General features: G+C 35.1%; 1 protein-coding gene across 1 annotated transcript; it reads right to left on the bottom strand.

Annotated features, from left to right (window-relative positions):
- Window positions 1-854: 854 nt before the first annotated feature.
- LOC123534845 (zinc finger protein OZF-like) lies at window positions 855-21,405 on the bottom strand. Its single transcript, XM_045317285.2, has 2 exons — window positions 21,163-21,405; window positions 855-5,744 (listed from the first exon to the last, which is right to left on the bottom strand). Exon 2 carries the CDS (start codon window positions 5,652-5,654, stop codon window positions 3,960-3,962), a length of 1,695 nt encoding a protein of 564 aa, XP_045173220.2. The 5' UTR covers window positions 5,655-5,744; window positions 21,163-21,405; the 3' UTR covers window positions 855-3,959.
- Window positions 21,406-21,779: the final 374 nt, after the last annotated feature.

The following is a 21,779-nucleotide window of genomic DNA, read 5'->3' as shown; positions in this document are numbered from 1 at the left end:
GCTATAAACCAAATATCAAAGGTCTAAGTGTTGTGGTTTCAGACAAGAATATTTTTAAACTTTTTTCCTATATAAGTCTATGTAAAACTTGGGACACCCGGGGCAGGACCATATTTGACCCTAGAGGGATAATTTGAACAATCAAAGCCCTAGGCCATGTGGTTTTGTACAAGTACATTTTCAAAGTCTTCCCTATATAAGTCTATATAAACCATGTGACCCCCGGGGCGGGGCCATATTTGACCCTAGGGGGATAATTTGAACAATTTTGGTAGAGGACCACTAAATGATGCTACACACCAGATATCAAAGCCCTATACCCTGTGGTTTTGGACAAGAAGATTTTTAAAGTTTTTCCTTTCGGTTGCCATGGCAACCATAGTTCTGCATGGAATTCAGTTCTTTGAATAATTTTGAAAGGGGGCCACACAAGATCATTTCTGTGAAGTTTGGTGTAATTCTGCCCAGTGGTTTTCAAGAAGATTTTGTTAGAAATTGTTGACGCACGACGCACGACGGACATCAAGCGGTCACAACAGTTCACCTTATCACTTCGTTAAAAAAGCACTTTAGAGTTTTGGAAGCCAGGACTACGCTCAACAGGGACAGCACAGATCTACGGATCGCGGGTTCGTGAGTTCGAGCCCTGAGCAAGGCTTACGTTCTCCGTGACGATATGATAAAAGACAGTGTCTGAAATCATTCGTCCTCCACCTCTGATTCATGAGGGAAAGTTGGCAGTTACTAGGCGGAGAACAGGTTTGTACTTGTACAGAATCCAGAAAGTCTGGTAAGGTCAACTGCCCGCAGTTACGTAGCTGAAATACTGTTGAAAAAAAAGAAAAAAAGAAGAATCTCATGACTACAGTTTATTTTAAACTTTTTTCCAACAGGATGAAATGCTTAAATTGGCACATTGTCGTGACCGTGAGCAGGGCATACGCGCAATATTAACTGAGAAGGTCGGAAAAAGTGCTAGTGTAACTAACAGGTCAAAAATAACAAACTCATTGTCATCATATTTTGATAGGAAATGAAAAATGTACTTTAGCAAATGCATTGTACACACTTAAAATGTACTTGTAAAACATAAATCTGGTAAGTTATACGTGTAGATATGTGTAACGGGCAAAAAGATGGCATTTATTTGTAAAAAAATATGCAAGATTTTTTTTTAATATCCATAGAAGTTCACTGCACGTACGTGTAACAGTATGGGATCGCATCGATATTGCGTGGAACAACTGAACCGATATCGAATGTTTAATCAAATGCAATAATATACTTTTCCCAACTTCTATGAAAATGAGTTAATGCAGATACTGCGTGTGTTCTTTTCATTCAATAGCCATTTCTTATTTATTCTGAAAACAAAGTTGTGATGTGCACGACATTTTTCACTTTTGTTCAGTGGTTTATTCCACTTATAAAATGATTTTTTTTTTCAGTAAAAAAAATGTTCTAAATAGAAAATACAATAAAATTCTTTTATTACCTCCACACAGGAACAGTACATAATATGTTATACATGCATATATACATTTAACATAAAGTAATCGTTTAAAGAACAACACATAATACAAAAATACTTAACGCTTGATACTTTGGTATTTCTGTCATATGCACATACAAACCGTGAGTGAAAACGTATTGCGTCTGTTCATCCATATCATATATGCGTTATATTTTGAAGTCACTTTTAACTGGCGAATATGTTTAATAAACCATTAATTAAAAAATAACTGAATAGTAAAAGTACTTATTTTTTTTATTTTATATCAAACATAAGTTTATCTTGAAAATATAAAAAAAATGGCAAAAAAAAATTCGAGCCGTTTTTACGTTAATTAGACAAGTGTGCCATATTTTCTAAAAATGTAAAAAAAAAATGTCGTTTTTTTCCATAATTTTGAAAATCAAAGTGAAAAATGCTGTCTTGCGCCGTAGGCCTTTATACAACACACATAAAGATTGCTGTAAATTGAAAAATAAACAAATGAGAGAAAATAAACCAATTTTTATCGCTTTTTAACTGGCGCCAAAACAGACGTGCATGGTAATGTTTGCGACGTCACAGCTAAAAAGTTTCACTCATAACCAAGAAAACAGTTACACATTCATGCCTGGAGTAACTTCTGCTTTATTATGATATCAAAATCATGTGCGGCTTGTAAAAAACATTACAAAGTGCTATTCCCCCTTAAAGGCGTTAGAGTTGTTTTGACTGCCTAACAACGAAAAGTTTTAACAGCCTAAACAACTAAAACGAAGGAAACCAAACTGGACCCAGTTGTTGGAAACTTTAACAAGCTGTTAAACTAACCGCCGGTTAATTTTCTATTCAAAATATTAGTCTTTTTGAGAAATACTAGTAAGATGTTTTGACTTTACTGTACAGACATTTGAGTGTTCATAGTCCTCAACTCATCACTAAAATGTGTTTCTATGTATTCTAAAACACTGAAATATAACCCTTAAAGTTAATCGACTGTATCTACCGTTAGCTTAATCGCCTGTTAAAGTTTCGAACAACTGGGTCCTGAGCACAAGCGCTGACAGAGTAAGAACGGGGAGTTTTCGGGCGATTAAATATGCAATAATTTGGTTTCATATGATACATATGTTTTACACCGTTATTGATGTACAGTCACAAAGCTCCCAAATATGTATTTAAGATTTTACCAATATTGGGTGAGCTTGGGTTGAAAATAACAGTGTGGAAGGTATGACACGTTAACAAAAGTAACTGTGACTCCATTGACTTTTAAACCCATGAAAACAAAACAAACATGGAATACTAGTATTGCTCCTTTCAGCAAGTACCAATGCTTCTTCCTGAGACATCGCGGGAACGGATCAATGTTATCTTAAAAATCTAATTTCTTTCGATAACATATGATCGTAATGAAGTAAGCTAGTCATTAAATATTTCATCTTCTGGTTTGCCTGACTAAATGGTATATTAGTGAGTGTTGGTACTCTTTAAACAAACAAAGCCCTATGCTTACAGTCCGTGTATGATAACTTCAGAGTGATGTTTTGGACGAGTCCAAGTAAGGAGGGTAATCGATAATTATCACTATTTAAGTACACACTTTTATATTATACTACTAACTGGAACGGTTACTTTAAAGTAGAAAATTAGTACCGGTCGTAGAGCGTTAGCCTTACCTGTGCGATTCTTTTATAGTTCCATTGTCGCGTTGGTTCGAATCCCACCGTGATTTATACTTTTTTTAAATCTTTGCTTTTTATCTATGTTTTAATTACATTTTTTTCAAAGACAATTGAAAATATTCAAAATGCAGCAAAACAGCACTATGGTATACAATAACGAACTGAAATATGGAAAACTGATCATTGATGCTTGAAATAACCTTCAGAATAGTTTGTAGTATGCATTAAGCATCATTCTTATACTGAAGAGTGTTTCTCTTTGCAAAAAAGACGTGGACGCCTCGGACATGTTGACTACACTAATACTGGCAATATACCAGAGAGGAATTTAACCTGCGCGAAATTTCCGAGTGTTTTCGTGACTATGCATTCATAATACGATGTGTTTACACAGAGCTGATACCTGGTCCCCTTTAAACAGAAATTAATTCAATAATATTTCTATTTAAATTTATTCCAGGAAAAATGAATGATTATGGTGGTTACCCTGAAAGAGAAACAAACAAACAAACAAAAATCACTTTCCTCGATTCGAACCTACGGCCCGCAAATTTCGATATTTCAAACACCAATGCTTAACCACTGAGCTATCGGGACTGACAGACGTGTTGCAATAAAAAATACCCAATGTTATTGTTTATGTAAGCTGCTTTACCTATTTTGTTAGTTTTATAAGTCCAGAAAACATAAACAAACGTGACGTCACTCCGAAGTTATCATACACGGACTGTACTTTCATATGATAAAGACATTGAAATAACTGCGACTTATTCATGATTTGACTATTGACCAGATGAATTATCAATATCGGTTTTTTTTCCAGATTCTGTACCGTTTTCTGTATCGGCTTCAGATTCATTCGAGCTCGCTTTGTTTTGGGATTGTGTTACATGAAGCTTCAAGTGTCTTTTGAGAAATCCCCTTCTCACAAATATTTTTTTGCAATGCTGACAAGAATATTCTTCTATGGAATTATGCATTTTAAGATGCCGTTGTAAAAACGTCTCTGACGAAAATGTTTCATCACACAAGTAACACGCAAGTTCGCCTTCACTGTGTATTTGTAGATGCTTTTCAAAACATGCCTTGGAGTTATAAACCTTACTGCACAATTTACATTTATATTTTTTGATGGTGCTAAACATTTTGTGCCTCTTGAACAAGTGCTGGTCAAGTTCTTCTTCGGAACTAAGACGTCTTCTGCAATACGAGCATTGAAACGGTCTCTTCTCATGGATTTTTAAATGTATGTTTAGTCTAGTTTTTGTAGTAAATTTCTGTTTGCAGATTTTACAGGGAATCATACGACTTGTGTCATGTTCTCTGATTTTGTGTTCTTGACACTGTTCGCTTCTTATGAATTGTTTTCCGCAGATATTACAAGAAAAGTTTCGCTCCCCTGTGTGAATACGCATATGGCGTTTTAAATGCGACTTTTCACTAAATTTCCTGTTACAGATTTGACATTCGTGCGGTCGGTCATTTACATCTAAATGTGTGATTTCATGTTTTTTCAATTTATTCGAAGTCGGAAAGCGAGCGTTACAATTACCACATTCATAATTATATTCTTGACCTACACCCAAATGAACTTCTCGGTGTCTGAGGAGCACTTGTTTTGTAGAAAAAGGCCTGTCGCATATGTCGCATACAAAACTGGAAGATTTTTTATCATCTAGATGTTGAAACATGTGTCTTTCCAAGCTCCTCTTTGCTGAAAATGCTCTCAAGCATACAGTACAACTAAAATATTCTGACTCTTGGTGTATAACCATGTGTCTTGGAAGGCTAGACTTAAGTGCAAAACCCTTGCCACAAACTGGGCATTTGCAAGCTAAGTCTCCAGTATGAATTGCCATGTGTGACTTCAAAGTATATAATGTATATAAAGATTTATTACAAACGCCACATTCAAATTTCTTGGCACCTTTGTTATTTTTATTACGTTTTCCCATTTGTTTTGAAATCGTTTCTTTGTCACATCTTCTAACATTCTGAATATTCAGTTGCTCGTTCGCAGGTCTTATTCCCTTACTACTATCAGCAACAAGAGCTTGCTCCTGAACATGTGGCTCATTCCATTTTTCAGACAAATTACAATGTTCATCGATGTTGTGCAGATTTTTATTTTCAAACTCTCTCTGCTGATGTCCAGTTTCAATGGCAGAATAATGATCACCTTTCACTTGCCAAGATGTACAATCGCTTTTAATATCATTCATTTCCAACAACGCATTACATCTATCAGTCGCATGACCTTCTGTCAGCAGATAGACATTTGAATTATCAAACTCTTCTTCCATCGGTGTGTAGGAGTCACCACCAACAGTATAGTGTATCTCCTGTTTGGTTCTTCCATGTTTACTGCAGGTGTGATAAATATTGTCACCTTCTTTATGGCAAGGATCATAATTATCTTTGCATGAACATACTTCGCCCTGAGTACTTTCTACCGTTTTCATGTCAGCTTGTTCCATCGTATTCTTTTATAACAAAATTATGTGCCTTGTTTTATTGTCAGTCAGTTATAAGAGATGCCGATTGATTCCAATTCATATTTAGATATTCTGGAAAAGAGTAAACAGAATTCAATAAGATTAATTGTCAAACTTCTCTCTACAAGTCTTAAAACCCTGTAATGAAAGAATATATTTATTTCTCTATAAATTTATAACAAAGAAAACGTGTATACAGTTAGGTAATGCATTATTCCTGCTGCTGTCAAACCTGTCACAAAACATGTAGCCAAAGGGTTATAATGCATGTATACTTGATCATTTACTAGTATTTACTGCATATCCTCGGTCAAACAATTATGTTAAAGGAAAAAGGCACGACGAATTGCGTAATTTTACATAGCGGCCGGACTGCTAGTTGAATATATGTTGAAAAAAATCTTGATGAAGACAGATCGTTGAGAGATAGGGTTACGTTCACTTAATGCTATATATGTGAAAGCCATCCAGCTGACTTACGGAAGGTCGGTGGTTCTACTCAGGTGCCCGCTCGTGATGAAATAATGCATGGAGGGGCACCTGGGGTCTTCCTCCACCATCAAAGCTGGAAAGTTGCCATATGACCTATGATAGTTGATCTGGCCAACTAACCTAGTTTTTACCCCACATGACCAAGAGTCAAACTTGTTCTAAAGATCATCAAGACAAACATTCTGACTAAATTTCATAAAGATTTGGTCATATCTGTGGCTTCCTGAGTGTTCAAAAGCTTTTCCTCTGATTTGACCGGGTGACCTAGTTTTTGACCACACATGATCCAGATTCGAACTTGACCTATAGATTATCAAAACATACATTCTGACTAACTCTCCGGAGTTTCAGACTTAAATTGTGGTCTCTACAGTGTTGAAAAGTTTTTCCTTTGATCTGGCCTAGTGACCTAGTTTTTGACCCTACATGACCCAGATTCAAACTTGACCTAGAAATGATTAAGACAAACATTCTGACCCAGTTTCATAAAGATTGAGTTACAACTGTGGCCGCTAAAGTGTTCACAAGCTTTTCCTTTGATATGACCAGGTGACCTAGTTTTTGACCCCACATGACCAAGATTCAAACTTGACATAGAAATCATCAAGACAAACTTTCTAAGTTTCAAAAATATTGGGTCACAACTGTGGCCTCTAGAGTGTTCACAAGCTTTTCCTTTGATTTGACTGGGTGAACCAGTTTCGAACTTGACCTAGAGATCATCATGAGAAACATTCTGAGAAAGATTCATAATGATTGGGTCACAAATGTGGTCTCTAGGGTGTTCACAAGCTTTCCATTGATCTGACCTACTGACCTAGTTTTTAACCCAACATAACCCAGATTCAAACTGGGCCTAGAGATCATCAAGACAAACTTTCTGACCAAGTTTCATAACGATTGGGTCACAAACGCGGTCTCTAGAGTGTTCACAAGCTTTTCCTTTGATCTGATCTACTGACCTAGTTTTTGACCAAATATGACCCTATTTCAAACTTGACCTAGAGATCATCAAGACTACCATTCTGACCAAGTTTCATAAAGATTGGTTAACAAATGAGGTCTCTAGAGTGTTCACAAGCTATTTCTTTGATCTGACCTACTGACCTAGTTTTTGACCCCACATGACCCAGTTTCGAATTTGACCTAGAAATCATCAAAGCTAACATTCTGACCAAGTTTCATAAAGATTGGGTCACAAATATGGTCTTTAGAGTGTTCACAAGCTTTTTTTTATCTGACCTACTGACATAGTTTTTGACCCCACATTGCCAAGTTTCGAACTTGACCTAGAGATCATCAAGACTAACATTCTGACCAAGGTTCACAAAGATTGGGTCTAAAATGTGGTCTCTAGAGTTTTCATAAACTTTTCCTTAGATCTGACCTAGTTTCTGAACCCACATGACCCAGTTTCGAACTAGACCTAGAGATCATCAAGTGTAACATTCTGACCAAGTTTCAGTAAGATTGGATCACAAATGTGGTTTCTAGGGTGTTCACAAGATTTTCTTTTGATCTGCCCTACTGACCTAGTTTTTGACCCCACATGACCCAGTTTTGAATCTGACCTAGAAATCATCAAAGCTAACATTCTGACCAAGTTTCATAAAGATTGGGTCACAAATATGGTCTTTAGAGTGTTCACAAGCTTTTTTTTAATCTGACCTACTGACCTAGCTTTTGACCCCACATGGCCAAGTTTCGAACTTGACCTAGAGATCATCAAGACTAACATTCTGACCAAGGTTCACAAAGATTGGGTCTAAAATGTGGTCTCTAGAGTTTTCACAAACTTTTCCTTAGATCTGACCTAGTTTTTGAACCCACATGACCCAGTTTCGAACTTGACCTAGAGATCATCAAGACTAACATTCTGACCAAGTTTCATAAAGATTGGGTCACAAATGTGGCCTCTAGAGTGTTCACAAGGAAAATGTTGACAGACGACGCACGACGGACGACGCACGCCGACGGACGTCGGACATTGACCGGTCACAATAGCTCACCTTGAGCAGTTTGTGCTCTGGTGAGCTAAAAATGTACGTGAAAATGTTATATCTAAATTAATAAAAAAGACTGTTACTACGTTAAATAAAAACTGGTTAAAAGGTTATGATTTGTTGTATTAAAACTGCTCGCCCGCAGCAAGGTTTACGGATTCCCAGCACTATATGGTTATGTAGGAAAAAGTAAAGCGTTGCAAACGGTTTATTATTTTTCCAATATAGCCATATAGAGCGGTGAATCCGTAAACCTGTTTTCATAAGCCATTTTTTCATAACGTTACGTAGATTTTCGCTTATTTTGTTGATCATACCTTTTCATTTTACATTCTTGTTATAAAAATGTTGCTTTTGTGAAATTGAATATTTTCGACCAAACTGAGGGCGAGCCGCTTTAAATGGCCACGCTACGTTACAAACCTGTAAGAATAATGCTACAATATTTTATTAATTTAACTCATTCTGCCCGCAAAACTGATAAATGCGCCGGCCGATTGTTATCCGTACACCGCGTGCCGTTTGGAAACCGCACGCCGCATACCTGCGTCTTTACAGTAATATAGCTCTGAATTCCGCGTGACGCTTTCAGTCGTCCCATTTCATTGGTCTTAAATAAGGTCTTTTAGTTCTTTCTAACAAAGTGGACCAATCAAAATATTTTTGTTGCGTAACATTTTAGAACATAAACAAGAGCTCATCGAACACGAAATGCCCCCCTTAATGCATTCAGTAATTGCACAAGGAACAGAAATTATATGCTCACTGTAAACAAAAGTTCTACCATTCTGGTTTAATCTGACCTTGACCTTTAACCTATTAACCTAACAAGAGATTACAGAGTGATCTTGGCGCCATCCACTGAGCCATTTTTGAATGTTCCAAATTTCAAGACTAGCTCAGGCCAGAGTTTTTTAATAACTTGGGTTACGGGAGATTTTCCAAAAATGAGCATAAGGAGGAGGGAATAAAAATAAAAATAAAGTAGGAAAATGTTAGCATCGGAAAAAAAAAATGAAATGAAAAAAAAACACAAAAAATCTTATTTTGTAAAAAGTGCCACTGGGTTAAAAAAAACTGTTGTTTCAGGCAAATGTAGATTCACAACACAGTCTAGATAAATCAAACAAGTTATTTTCCCAATTTGAAGCATTTTATTCCCACTTTCTTTATTAAAGCCTCCATGTTGTATGTTATAATATTATGTTGTAGAAACTATTAAATGCTTGAATTTTTTTGCATGTTGCTTGCCTGCTTTAAACATATATATAGCTTGCTAATAAATAGAGACTAAACATGCCTGGCATTGTATTCTGTTTCTGGTGTTGGTGTGATTATATATAGTGTAGTGTAGTATTGTTGTCACATCCTATGCATATTGTGTTTCTGACCTTTTAACCCTTAGCACGCTAAGTTTCTAAAATGGACAGGTTCATCATTTAATTTGGGCAATACCATTTATCATTCGAAGGGGTGTTCACTCAAAATGTACTGACTGAATAGCGAACAGTGCAGACAATCATCAGTCTGCACGGATGTATTTATGCTCCGACATGGGCCATTTTACACAATACATGCCAGACAGTCCCAAGCCTGTTAAGTGTGAGGGGTCTCTTAAAAGTTACTGAACTCCATATCTGGCTACAACTTTGAAAGTAATCCGAGGTAGACTTTAAAATTTAAATTGCGAATTTTAAAAACAATCAGCAAAGGTACTACATTCAAACTTACACATACTTTTTCTTTAATAGTTCAAGATTTTGTAATATTACTCAGTTTCAAATGTTTTAAAATATTAAAAGTAATTGGTCCATACATGGAGTTCAGTACCCTTGAAGGGCTTCCATTATGATTCAATTTCATGGAGTCAGGACTGCCTAACATTCAGATTTTGGAGTCCCTCTTAAATTTTCTTGGAGTCCTACATATTTTCACCTTGTACAGTTACTTTCAATACCATCATCATCACCATCATCATCATAAATTATGATGTCACACTGGGAATTTTTTTCTCTGAGCCACTGCTTTTTCCGAAGATAAAATTATGAGGCCAACAACGGCGAAAGCATAGCATTGACGTTCTTGTAGGACTACATTATATGTACCAAAGTACTCATACTACTCAAGAAGTTAATGTAGTTATTACATATTTCTTAGTAACCCTTTAAAAAGCTATTTAGAAAATAAATTTGTGTTAATTTCTAAAATTATCGTTTTTATAAACATCATTCTGCCATTTAATAAAAAAATTCTGAAAATCACGTTGAAAATAAAGATGTCAAAATAGAAAATTTAAAAAAACAGTGTTTTATTTTGCACATTGCCTATAAGTGGGTGGGGTTCGATGCCTTCGCACGTTGTATTCTCGAAAAATACTTCAAAATAAGAGCTCCTTTTGCAACAGTTGTCATATTTTTCTTAAATGTAGACTTTTTATTGGCTTTTTATTAAGATTGCACTAAAAAATCTCGTCAGAAATGACAGAAATATCCGAAAATCATGGTCGCGAAAACAGGTGACAAATTCAGAAAACGTAAGTTAGAATTAAATATTTGATAAAACACCTATGTTTTATTGCTTTTCTATCATCATAGCTATTCAATACTTACAATTTCTGCTTGTCTAAAGCATTTTTATTTGTTTTTGCCCAAACTAACCCTCGGCAATCATAGAAAATTTGTCTAACGGCCGACTGCTCATAAAATCGTATCAAGTGCACAAAATGTTGATTATAATTATCCAGTTTGTTAATCAATAATCTAATTATCGCCAATTAACTGCCTGATCAAATAAAAAATTTGCAAATTGGCTCCCTCCCTTTCAATAACGAATGTTGTGTCTACACAGATTATCGATTTTTCACACCCTTTGGTTCGTAAAACTGGCAATATTCGTAGTTTTGCAGACAGACATAGCTTCGGGCCATTTTCGCCAATTAGAAAATTTCAGCGCCACATTTCATTTTTTGTCGCAAATGGCTCAAGTGGCGATCGACAGCGTGAATCATTACTTTCATCATCATACTAATTGGTTCAGAACAGTGCATAAATTAATAGAATTTAGAGAAAAGGACCACTAGATTGATTAGACAACATCTTATTTAACAAAAAAGATTTTATTGTTTTTTAAATTTATAGCAACAGTCGGCATTTTATTTAAATCACCAGACTTACTGTTGTTCAGCTACAAAACGAAAATCCACTTTAAAAAATCTGAAGTACATTTTACTTGGAGTAGGATTATGTCAAATTACGTCATTCACCTTGCAATACTCAACAAAGAAAATCAATAAAGGAAAATTTTGCCGACACTCCTTTTGATGTCAGCTGCCGTGTGCTGGTCGAAATGTGTCAAAGATATCAGTTTTTAAGAGGTCAGGAGACAAATTGAATGTTTTTTTTTCTTCTAAAAATACTGTAAAAGGATTTATCATTGATGAAAATCCAAAGTAAGTAGCAAATTTATTACCAGTCGGAAAAAGTGTATTAATTTAAACCGGATGTGAAATGTCATTTGCTAAAATTAGTTACTTGCTGAGGTTTTTGTGCTGAAATTATCGATATATTTTCCACAATTCAGTTACTTTGTCTTCCGACTAAGGAGCTCGTTTCACCAATTTAATCCAAGCCTTTTGTTGTCTGCAATTAACGCCTTCTAAACATGTCAGCTGATCTGGATAACGGTTTATATTTACAGACGTTCTCTATCAGACACGATACTTTCACACACTTCAAACACTGCCGGCAGTTTTTACGAGGCTGTCAATCATCAATTGTTAAACCGCTTTGATTAGTTATGGGGCGGAGCTAGTCACGTCATTCTAGTGAAGTTACGTCACGGTGTATTGATTTTGTCGTCCTTTGAGAATATCGGAAGTCCTTTGTATGCGCTGTGATATTTATTGTAGGTGAATATAGACACTGTTTTATTTTCCACCACGGAACGTAGATGCAAACGTCGGGGAAAATAAAAATAAAATCGCAATTTTGAATTTTATTTTTATTTGGATTTTTGGAGAATTAGGACCGGCGCTCCCGTAACCCAAGTTATTAAAAAACTCTGGCCTCAAGGTCGAAATCAAGGTCAAATTTCATTTCGGTACAAAACAATGTGTATGTGGTCCAAATGTGAAAGCTGTGGATTGAGAAATGTGAAAGCAGATCACTAGATCAATTTCAAGGTCAAAGTTCATTTCGGTAGACAGAACTATGCATGTGCTTCAAATTTGGAGGATGTAGCTTGAGAAATGTGAAAGTAGGTAATAGGTAAAAATCAATGTCAAATTTCAATTCAGAACACAAAAATTTGCATGCGGTCCAAATTTGAAGCCTGTAGCTTCAGAAATGTGAAAGTAGGTCACTAGGTCAATCTCAAGATCAAAGTTCATTTCGGTACACAAAACTATGCATGTGGTTCAAATTTGAAGGCTGTAGCTTGAGAAATGTGGAAGTAGGTCACTAGGTCAAAATCAAGGTTAAATTTTATTTCGGAACACAAAACCATGCTTGTGGTTCGAATTTGAAGGCTATATTTCGAGAAATGTGGAAGTAGGTCATTAGGTCAAAAACTATGCATGTGGTCCAAATTTCAAGCCTGTATCTTCAAAAATGTGAAAGTAGGTCACTAGGTCAATAACAAGGTCAAAGTTTTTTTCGGTACACAAACCTATGCATGTGGTTTAAATTTGAAGGCTGTAGCTACAGACATGTGAGAGTAGGTCACTAGGTCAAGATCAAGGTCAACTCATGTCAAGGTTCATCTTGCCACTCAAAACTATACATGTGGTCCAAATTTGAATGATGTAAGTTATGGACATGAAAATTCTAAGTTTTTCCCTATATAAGTCTATATGAACCATATGACCCCTGGGGCGGGGCCATATTTGACCCTAGAGGGATAATTTGAATAAACTTGGCAGAGAACCACTAGATGATGCTACATTACAAAATATCAAAGTCATAGTCTTTGTGGTTTGGAGAAGAAGATTTTCAAAGTTTTTCCCTATACAAATCTATGTAAACCATGTGACCCCCAGGGCAGAGCCATATTTGACCCTAGAGGAATAATTTGAACAATCTTAGTAGAGGACCACTAGATGATGTCATATACAAAATATCAAAGCCCTAGGCCCTGTGGTTTTGGACAAGAGTTTTTTCCTATATAAGTCTATATAAACTATGTGACCCCCGGGGTGGGGCCAAATTTGACCCCAGGGAAATAATCTGAACAATCTTGGTAGAGGACCACTAAATTTTGCTACATACCAAATATCAAAGCCCTAGGCCCTATGGTTTTGGACAAGAAAATCAGAAACCGTTTAACTGTTCCTGGCCAATGTGACCTTGACCTTTGACCTAATGACCTCAAAATCAATTGGGGTCATCGTCTGGTCATGGCCAACCTAACTATCAATTTTCCTGAAACTAGGTACAAGCCTTCTTGAGTTATTGCCCGGAAACCATTTTAGTGTTCCTGGTCACTGTGACCTTGACCCTTGACATACTGACCTCAAAATCAATAGGGGTCATCTGCTGGTCATGATCAACCTCCCTATCAACTTTTGTGACCCTAGGCCTAAGCATTCTTTAGTTATCATCCGGAAACTGTTTTGCTGTTCAGGGTCACTGTGACTTTGACCTTTAACATACTGACCTCAAAATTAATAGGGGTCATCTGCTAGTCATGACCAACCTCCCTATCAACTTTCGTGACCCTAAGCCTAAGCGTTCTTGAGTTATCATCCGGAAACCGTTTTACTGTTCAGGGTCACTGTGACCTTGACCTTTAACATACTGACCTCAAAATCAATAGGGGTCATCTGCTGGTCATGACCAACCTCCCTATCAACTTTCATGATCCTAGACCCAAGCGTTCTTGAGTTATCATCCGGAAACCGTTTCACTATTCAGGGTCACTGTGACCTTGACCTTTGACATACATACCTCAAAATCAATAGGGGTCATCTGCTGGTGATGACCAACCTCCCTATCAACTTTCATAATCCTAGATCCAAGCGTTCTTGAGTTATCATCCGGAAACGGATTGGTCTACATTCCGACCGACATCTGCAAAACAATATACCCCTCCTTCTTCGAAGGGGGGCATAATAAAACCAGACATTGTGAAGAAAAAGAATGCTTTCGCTGAAGACAGCTGTAAAAGCTAGCGTCGTTCTAGGTATCTGTTTATTTTCTCGAAGTCTGAAAATTACTGACGATTCTTTATATAATCGAAACATAAAAAGGTAAGTAAAAAGATGAATAAATAAATAGATACCAACGAAGATTCACTGAGCAATGGCAATTGAAATAACGCAACCCAAAAATAGAAACTTTTTCGCTCGTCGCTATGCGGCAAAAAAAAATGCCATCTGCGGGATCAAACAATTTTACGGCTACTGAATGAGTTTACTTCTGATTATTATCGTTCTTACGTTTTATTACAATAAAATAATCATTAAACATTGTTTCAGAATTTCATTCAAATCTGTCAAAATTTAGCGGAGATAAAAACAAAAACCCAGCTACGGAGCTAGAAAAAGGCGTTGAGTATATTCTTTATAATTACGGATCTAAGGCCAGAGTTTTTTAATAACTTGGGTTACGGGAGCGCCGGTCCTAATTCTCCAAAAATCCAAATAAAAATAAAATTCAAAACTGCGATTTTATTTTTATTTTCCCCGACGCTTGCATCTACGTTCCGTGGTGGAAAATAAAACAGTGTCTATATTCACCTACAATAAATATCACAGCGCATACAAAGGACTTCCGATATTCTCAAAGGACGACAAAATCAATACACCGTGACGTAACTTTACTAGAATGACGTGACTAGCTCCGCCCCATAACTAATCAAAGCGGTTTAACAATTGATGATTGACAGCCTCGTAAAAACTGCCGGCAGCGTTTGAAGTGTGTGAAAGTATCGTGTCTGATAGAGAACGTCTGTAAATATAAACCGTTATCCAGATCAGCTGACATGTTTAGAAGGCGTTAATTGCAGACAACATAAGGCTTGGATTAAATTGGTGAAACAAGCTCCTTAGTCGGAAGACAAAGTAACTTAATTGTGGAAAATATATCGATAATTTCAGCACAAAAACCTCAGCAAGTAACTAATTTTAGCAAATGACATTTCACATCCGGTTTAAATTAATACACTTTTTCCGACTGGTAATAAATTTGCTACTTACTTTGGATTTTCATCAATGATAAATCCTTTTACAGTATTTTTAGAAGAAAAAAAAACATTCAATTTGTCTCCTGACCTCTTAAAAACTGATATCTTTGACACATTTCGACCAGCACACGGCAGCTGACATCAAAAGGAGTGTCGGCAAAATTTTCCTTTATTGATTTTCTTTGTTGGGTATTGCAAGTTGAATGACGTAATTTGACATAATTCTACTCCAAGTAAAATGTACTTCAGATTTTTTAAAGTGGATTTTCGTTTTGTAGCTGAACAACAGTAAGTCTGGTGATTTAAATAAAATGCTGACTGTTGCTATAAATTTAAAAAACAATAAAATATTTTTTGTTAAATAAGATGTTTTCTAATCAATCTAGTGGTCCTTTTCTCTAAATTCTATTAATTAATGCACTGTTCTGAACCAATTAGTATGATGATGAAAGTAATGATTCACGCTGTCGATCGCCACTTGAGCCATTTGCGACAAAAAATGAAATGTGGCTCTGAAATTTTCTAATTGGCGAAAATGGCCCGAAGCTATGTCTGTCTGCAAAACTACGAATATTGCCAGTTTTACGAACCAAAGGGTGTGAAAAATCGATAATCTGTGTAGACACAACATTCGTTATTGAAAGGGAGGGAGCCAATTTGCAAATTTTTTATTTGATCAGGCAGTTAATTGGCGATAATTAGATTATTGATTAACAAACTGGATAATTATAATCAACATTTTGTGCACTTGATACGATTTTATGAGCAGTCGGCCATTAGACAAATTTTCTATGATTGTCTAGGGTTAGTTTGGGCAAAAACAAATAAAAATGCTTTAGACAAGCAGAAATTGTAAGTATTGAATAGCTATGGTGATAGAAAAGCAATAAAACATAGGTGTTTTATCAAATATTTAATTCTAACTTACGTTTTCTGAATTTGTCACCTGTTTTCGCGACCATGATTTTCGGATATTTCTGTCATTTCTGACGAGATTTTTTAGTGCAATCTTAATAAAAAGCCAATAAAAAGTCTACATTTAAGAAAAATATGACAACTGTTGCAAAAGGAGCTCTTATTTTGAAGTATTTTTCGAGAATACAACGTGCGAAGGCATCGAACCCCACCCACTTATAGGCAATGTGCAAAATAAAACACTGTTTTTTTAAATTTTCTATTTTGACATCTTTATTTTCAACGTGATTTTCAGAATTTTTTTATTAAATGGCAGAATGATGTTTATAAAAACGATAATTTTAGAAATTAACACAAATTTATTTTCTAAATAGCTTTTTAAAGGGTTACTAAGAAAAATGTAATAACTACATTAATTTATGATGATGATGGTGATGATGATGGTATTGAAAGTAACTGTACAAAGTGAAAATATGTAGGACTCCAAGAAAATTTAAGAGGGACTCCAAAATCTGAATGTTAGGCAGTCCTGACTCCATGAAATTGAATCATAATGGAAGCCCTTCAAGGGTACTGAACTCCATGTACGGACCAATTACTTTTAATATTTTAAAACATTTGAAACTGAGTAATATTACAAAATCTTGAACTATTAAAGAAAAAGTATGTGTAAGTTTGAATGTAGTATCTTTGCTGATTGTTTTTAAAATTCGCAATTTAAATTTTAAAGTCTACCTCAGATTACTTTCAAAGTTGTAGCCAGATATGGAGTTCAGTAACTTTTAAGAGACCCCTCACACTTAACAGGCTTGGGACTGTCTGGCATGTATTGTGTAAAATGGCCCATGTCGGAGCATAAATACATCCGTGCAGACTGATGATTGTCTGCACTGTTCGCTATTCAGTCAGTACATTTTGAGTGAACACCCCTTCGAATGATAAATGGTATTGCCCAAATTAAATGATGAACCTGTCCATTTTAGAAACTTAGCGTGCTAAGGGTTAAAAGGTCAGAAACACAATATGCATAGGATGTGACAACAATACTACACTACACTATATATAATCACACCAACACCAGAAACAGAATACAATGCCAGGCATGTTTAGTCTCTATTTATTAGCAAGCTATATATATGTTTAAAGCAGGCAAGCAACATGCAAAAAAATTCAAGTATTTAATAGTTTCTACAACATAATATTATAACATACAACATGGAGGCTTTAATAAAGAAAGTGGGAATAAAATGCTTCAAATTGGGAAAATAACTTGTTTGATTTATCTAGACTGTGTTGTGAATCTACATTTGCCTGAAACAACATTTTTTTTTTAACCCAGTGGCACTTTTTACAAAATAAAATTTTTTGTGTTTTTTTTTTCATTTTATTTTTTTTTTTCCGATGCTAACATTTTCCTACTTTATTTTTATTTTTATTCCCTCCTCCTTATGCTCATTTTTGGAAAATCTCCCGTAACCCAAGTTATTAAAAAACTCTGGCCTTACTGCACAAAAATAACGTGTTCGCATCATACAAATCGAAATGCAAGAAAATCTTATAAAGTTATTTTATATTTTCAAACCGCGTGAACAGTGTCACATATGTACGTCGTGACGATGCACACTTGTAACAGTTCCTGGACAAAATTATATCATTGAAAAGAAAAGAACTAAAATATTTTCTTTCACACATAAGAACTATCTATAATAACTCAATCATTTTGACACTTTAGAAACTACAAAATTGTTTCAAAATCCAAATTTTCATAAAGTACACGTTTTCCGAAAATTAGTCCAAAACAATCTCATTTGCAAGCTAATATTTTCTGTCTAAAATAGTTGAAATATTCACCAATTTGTATTTCATTACATTTCCATATTAAATACATACACTAGTTTTATGAGAAATAACTTTATTTTGATGCATTTTGATTGGCTTAATGCATATAACTGAGTAAAATCAGTGTGATGACAATAATATTTATTTAAAATTATTTTTAAGAATTTGTTCTTATTTGTTGTTTAAATCTGTGCATGATAAAAGTTAGCATTTTATAAATGTTGTTTAGACCAAACAAAATCTGTTGAGGGATTATGGTCATTTGTTTTGTGTCTTTAATTCAACAGTCTGTTAAAAATGGCTGTACCACACAGCTACATTAAATTGTTGTGTAGCTACTTCAATTTACTTACAAATTCCATACTTATTAACACATATTTGATATCATATGTCACTAATTAATAACAATATCCCAAGCAAAAAAAACTACAAATTCAATGTTATCTCTCAGAACATCTCTAGGTATTCAGGGGTAGATTGGCTTATCAGCCTCCTAGGTGGCTGAAAGATAAATATCAGCATAGTAGAAGTTGAGATAACGCTTTAGGGTAGAATGTGTTAATACCACGACGTCCCATTTTGCAAACTTAGCATGAAGGTCATGTTATGTTATGTAAAAGTCTCTGGAAGCATTAGACAAGTTGACATCATTTAAGACGATAAACATACTCAAATCAATTTTATATTAAAAAACCTTCTTCCATAATGAAATGTAGACAACATGGTCGAGGTCAATCAGCAATATCTACTTTTAGCTGCTAAACTTAATGATGCAGAGGGCGAGTCGGGTAAGTTACAGAATAATATGTAAAATACACTCTTCTTAAGGAGATGTCACGGCTGAGATAGTTTAGCATTATTACAATACACAGTCGGTATTGAAATTGTGTTTCCAATACATGTGCTCATTAGATAAATCCTCAATATCTATATGAAAATAAGGGATGTGTCTTGTATGATTGCAACACTGTGAGTTGCTCTAATTACTGACAAATGACTGAAACAATAGGAATTCGTACGAGAGATGAATAGACAAAACGACAGTGAGGTAACAATATATTCTTTTATTGTTTTAATGTACGAGTTGTAAGCTACAAAAAAGAATACCCATTTTATGAAAATCAAACTGCAAGTTAGAAATAACAGAAAAAAATTAATTAGGTCATGAGTCATCATATACCTGTCAAAATTTGTCATTAGTTTTCACGAGCTGTCAAAATTACTTTTATCTCTCTATTCTGCAAATGCATTGTTTTTGAAAGTATCTTGGACGGATATTGTAGTGTGTAACTTACTTTACATTCCACATTAATATTTGTGCTTGAAATTGCTGTGTTGAGCTCACCGACGTCACATATGAATGTCTATTGTTTTAGTTTACTGTCTGTTATAAAGGTATCAAATCTCAATATTAAGATATAAGAACTGTTCCTTTCTGGTAGACAATGGAAACTATTTGGTTGAATCATAATATAACAGTTTTTGGAAAGAACTGAATATTCTTTGGTTTTTTGTTATTCACCGGAAATTCAAAAAGTGACATCACCTTAACACATGGCTGACATTCAAAAGCAATAAAGAACAATAGGAACAAAAAAAAACAACGTTTCTCCAACTTAATATCTCTTCAAGCAATGTCTTTATTAATGTCAATTATTTAGCGGTGTATCACAAATAAAACCGGACATATTAATGACGGAAGTAATTGCTACATGTTCTCCTATTGCCGGTACAGTGAAATTTACTAAACTGCGTAATGATGTGGGGTATGGTACATATACCATTGTTTGGGTTTAACGGGTTTTTTTTTCAACAGTATTGCAACAGTGGGCTGTTAAAATAGCTAGTGTTCCCGGATTCTGTACCAGTACAAACCTGTCCTCCGCAAGAAACTGCCAACTTCCAAACATGAATAAGGACGAATGATTTCAGACACAATGTCTTAGATCAAATCGTCTCTGAGAACATATGCCCCGCCCAGGGTTTGAACTCACGACCCCGCGATCCGTAGATCTGCAATATGCGCCCTCCCTATTAAACTAAGAGGGCAGGTGGGTACCCATACCATTATAACTAAAATTTATCTTAAAATGTGGAACTGATTTTATTTTACACTTCCGATGTCATGCATTATGCATGTGTAATTGACAACAATTTCATAGACATTTTAATAGACAGAAAAAATGTAGTTGTTTACGTAATGCATAACAGCCATGAAAACACAACAGCATAGCATTTATCCTTTATATGCGATATCATTTAATTAACAGATGCCTTACAAGGTTGGTTACCGAGTCTAAAAATAACTTATTCGAGTAACGTCTTATTTTCTGCCGATAACTTGTCGACTTGCGGGCAGAAAAAGCTTAACATGGCTGCGCCGAAAAAAACAACTTCAGCCTACATTTGAAAAGAAATGAAAGTTTGACTTTTCTACAAGTGCATAATGGAAAGGGAGAAATACTTTAACCTTGTGTCACAATCTTTTTGCAACGGACCGCAAGCAAATGATATAAACGACTAAATATACCTGTCTTTGTAGCCCTTGGGCTACATGTTTTGTGACAGGTTTGACAATTAAGCAGGCTTTCAATATTAACAGTTTATAGCACATAACAGAAAAGAATATTTATTTAGATTAAAGCATTAAAGCTTATCATCTGTCTCCGTTACATATTAAACAAATGATTTATAGAAAACACAATATTTCTAATCTGTTACATTACATGTTTTTAAGACACAGCTTGCAAATCCAGTGAACACAAATAAGATGCACAAAGCAAACTTTCAGTGTGCCACATGCTTACATATCCGCACAGCGGTCACCGAATTTTATCAACGATTGAGTATTATTATACATGTCAAAATTATGTAAAAAAAAAAAAAAAAAAAAAAAAAGCAACAAAAAGGTCGAAAACTTGACGTGCAGCAACAAGTTAAGCGAATACTTGAAAATGATAACACACTAATTGCTAAATATCAAATATCAGTCAACAAAAAGTAAAACAATCGATGATAAAAAAAAATATCAACAAAACACATAAATGTTGTTAGAATCTTACCTGTCTGCTCTTCGGGCGCATAATTTCCGTCTTACACCGTATTGTGTCGTACACTACGTAGACCACTTTTGGCTATGTTCTATCATTAAAACTAAAACACGGATTTTATTAAGAACTGGCAGTGAAAGCAATGGACACAGCTGCTAAGATATTTAATTCGTGCGCATCTGAACTTCGAACCGAGATAAATCAGCTGCAAACCGCTCAGATATCTTGATCATTTGTTGCAAAATAAACCAGTTTCCCATTCGGCGAATTCAGTATTCTCGGGATTTCTCGCCAAATCCCGAATTTTCAAAACGTGGCGCAGACTGCCGAGTTAGAATGATAATGACGAAGCGATAGGATGTTGTTTGACAAAATAATTTACCAGCCCTTATACAGGAAAGACTCTTAAACGTCAATGGAAAAAAAATCTTAAAAGTAAATTCTTGTTTTAGTTACAAATATTATATGATGCTTATATCCTGTTTCATTTTGTTTTGTATATTCGAAATTTCACAGGAACTTCCTATTGTTTTCATAATATTGATGCGATTTGGGTGGTTACTCTAAATTTTGATAATTCTTTGTAGACTTCCGAAAATGTAAAAGAAGAAGTTTTATTTCGCATAATA

The sequence above is a fragment of the Mercenaria mercenaria genome, chromosome 12, assembly GCF_021730395.1.
Source record: "Mercenaria mercenaria strain notata chromosome 12, MADL_Memer_1, whole genome shotgun sequence".
Classification (NCBI taxonomy): Eukaryota; Metazoa; Mollusca; class Bivalvia; order Venerida; family Veneridae; genus Mercenaria; species Mercenaria mercenaria.
This window is presented reverse-complemented; position numbering and strand designations above follow the sequence as displayed.

Excerpts from the sequence above, each read along its gene's own strand:
- LOC123534845 (XM_045317285.2), bottom strand. The coding sequence starts at position 5,654 with ATGGAACAAGCTGACATGAAAACGGTAGAAAGTACTCAGGGCGAAGTA.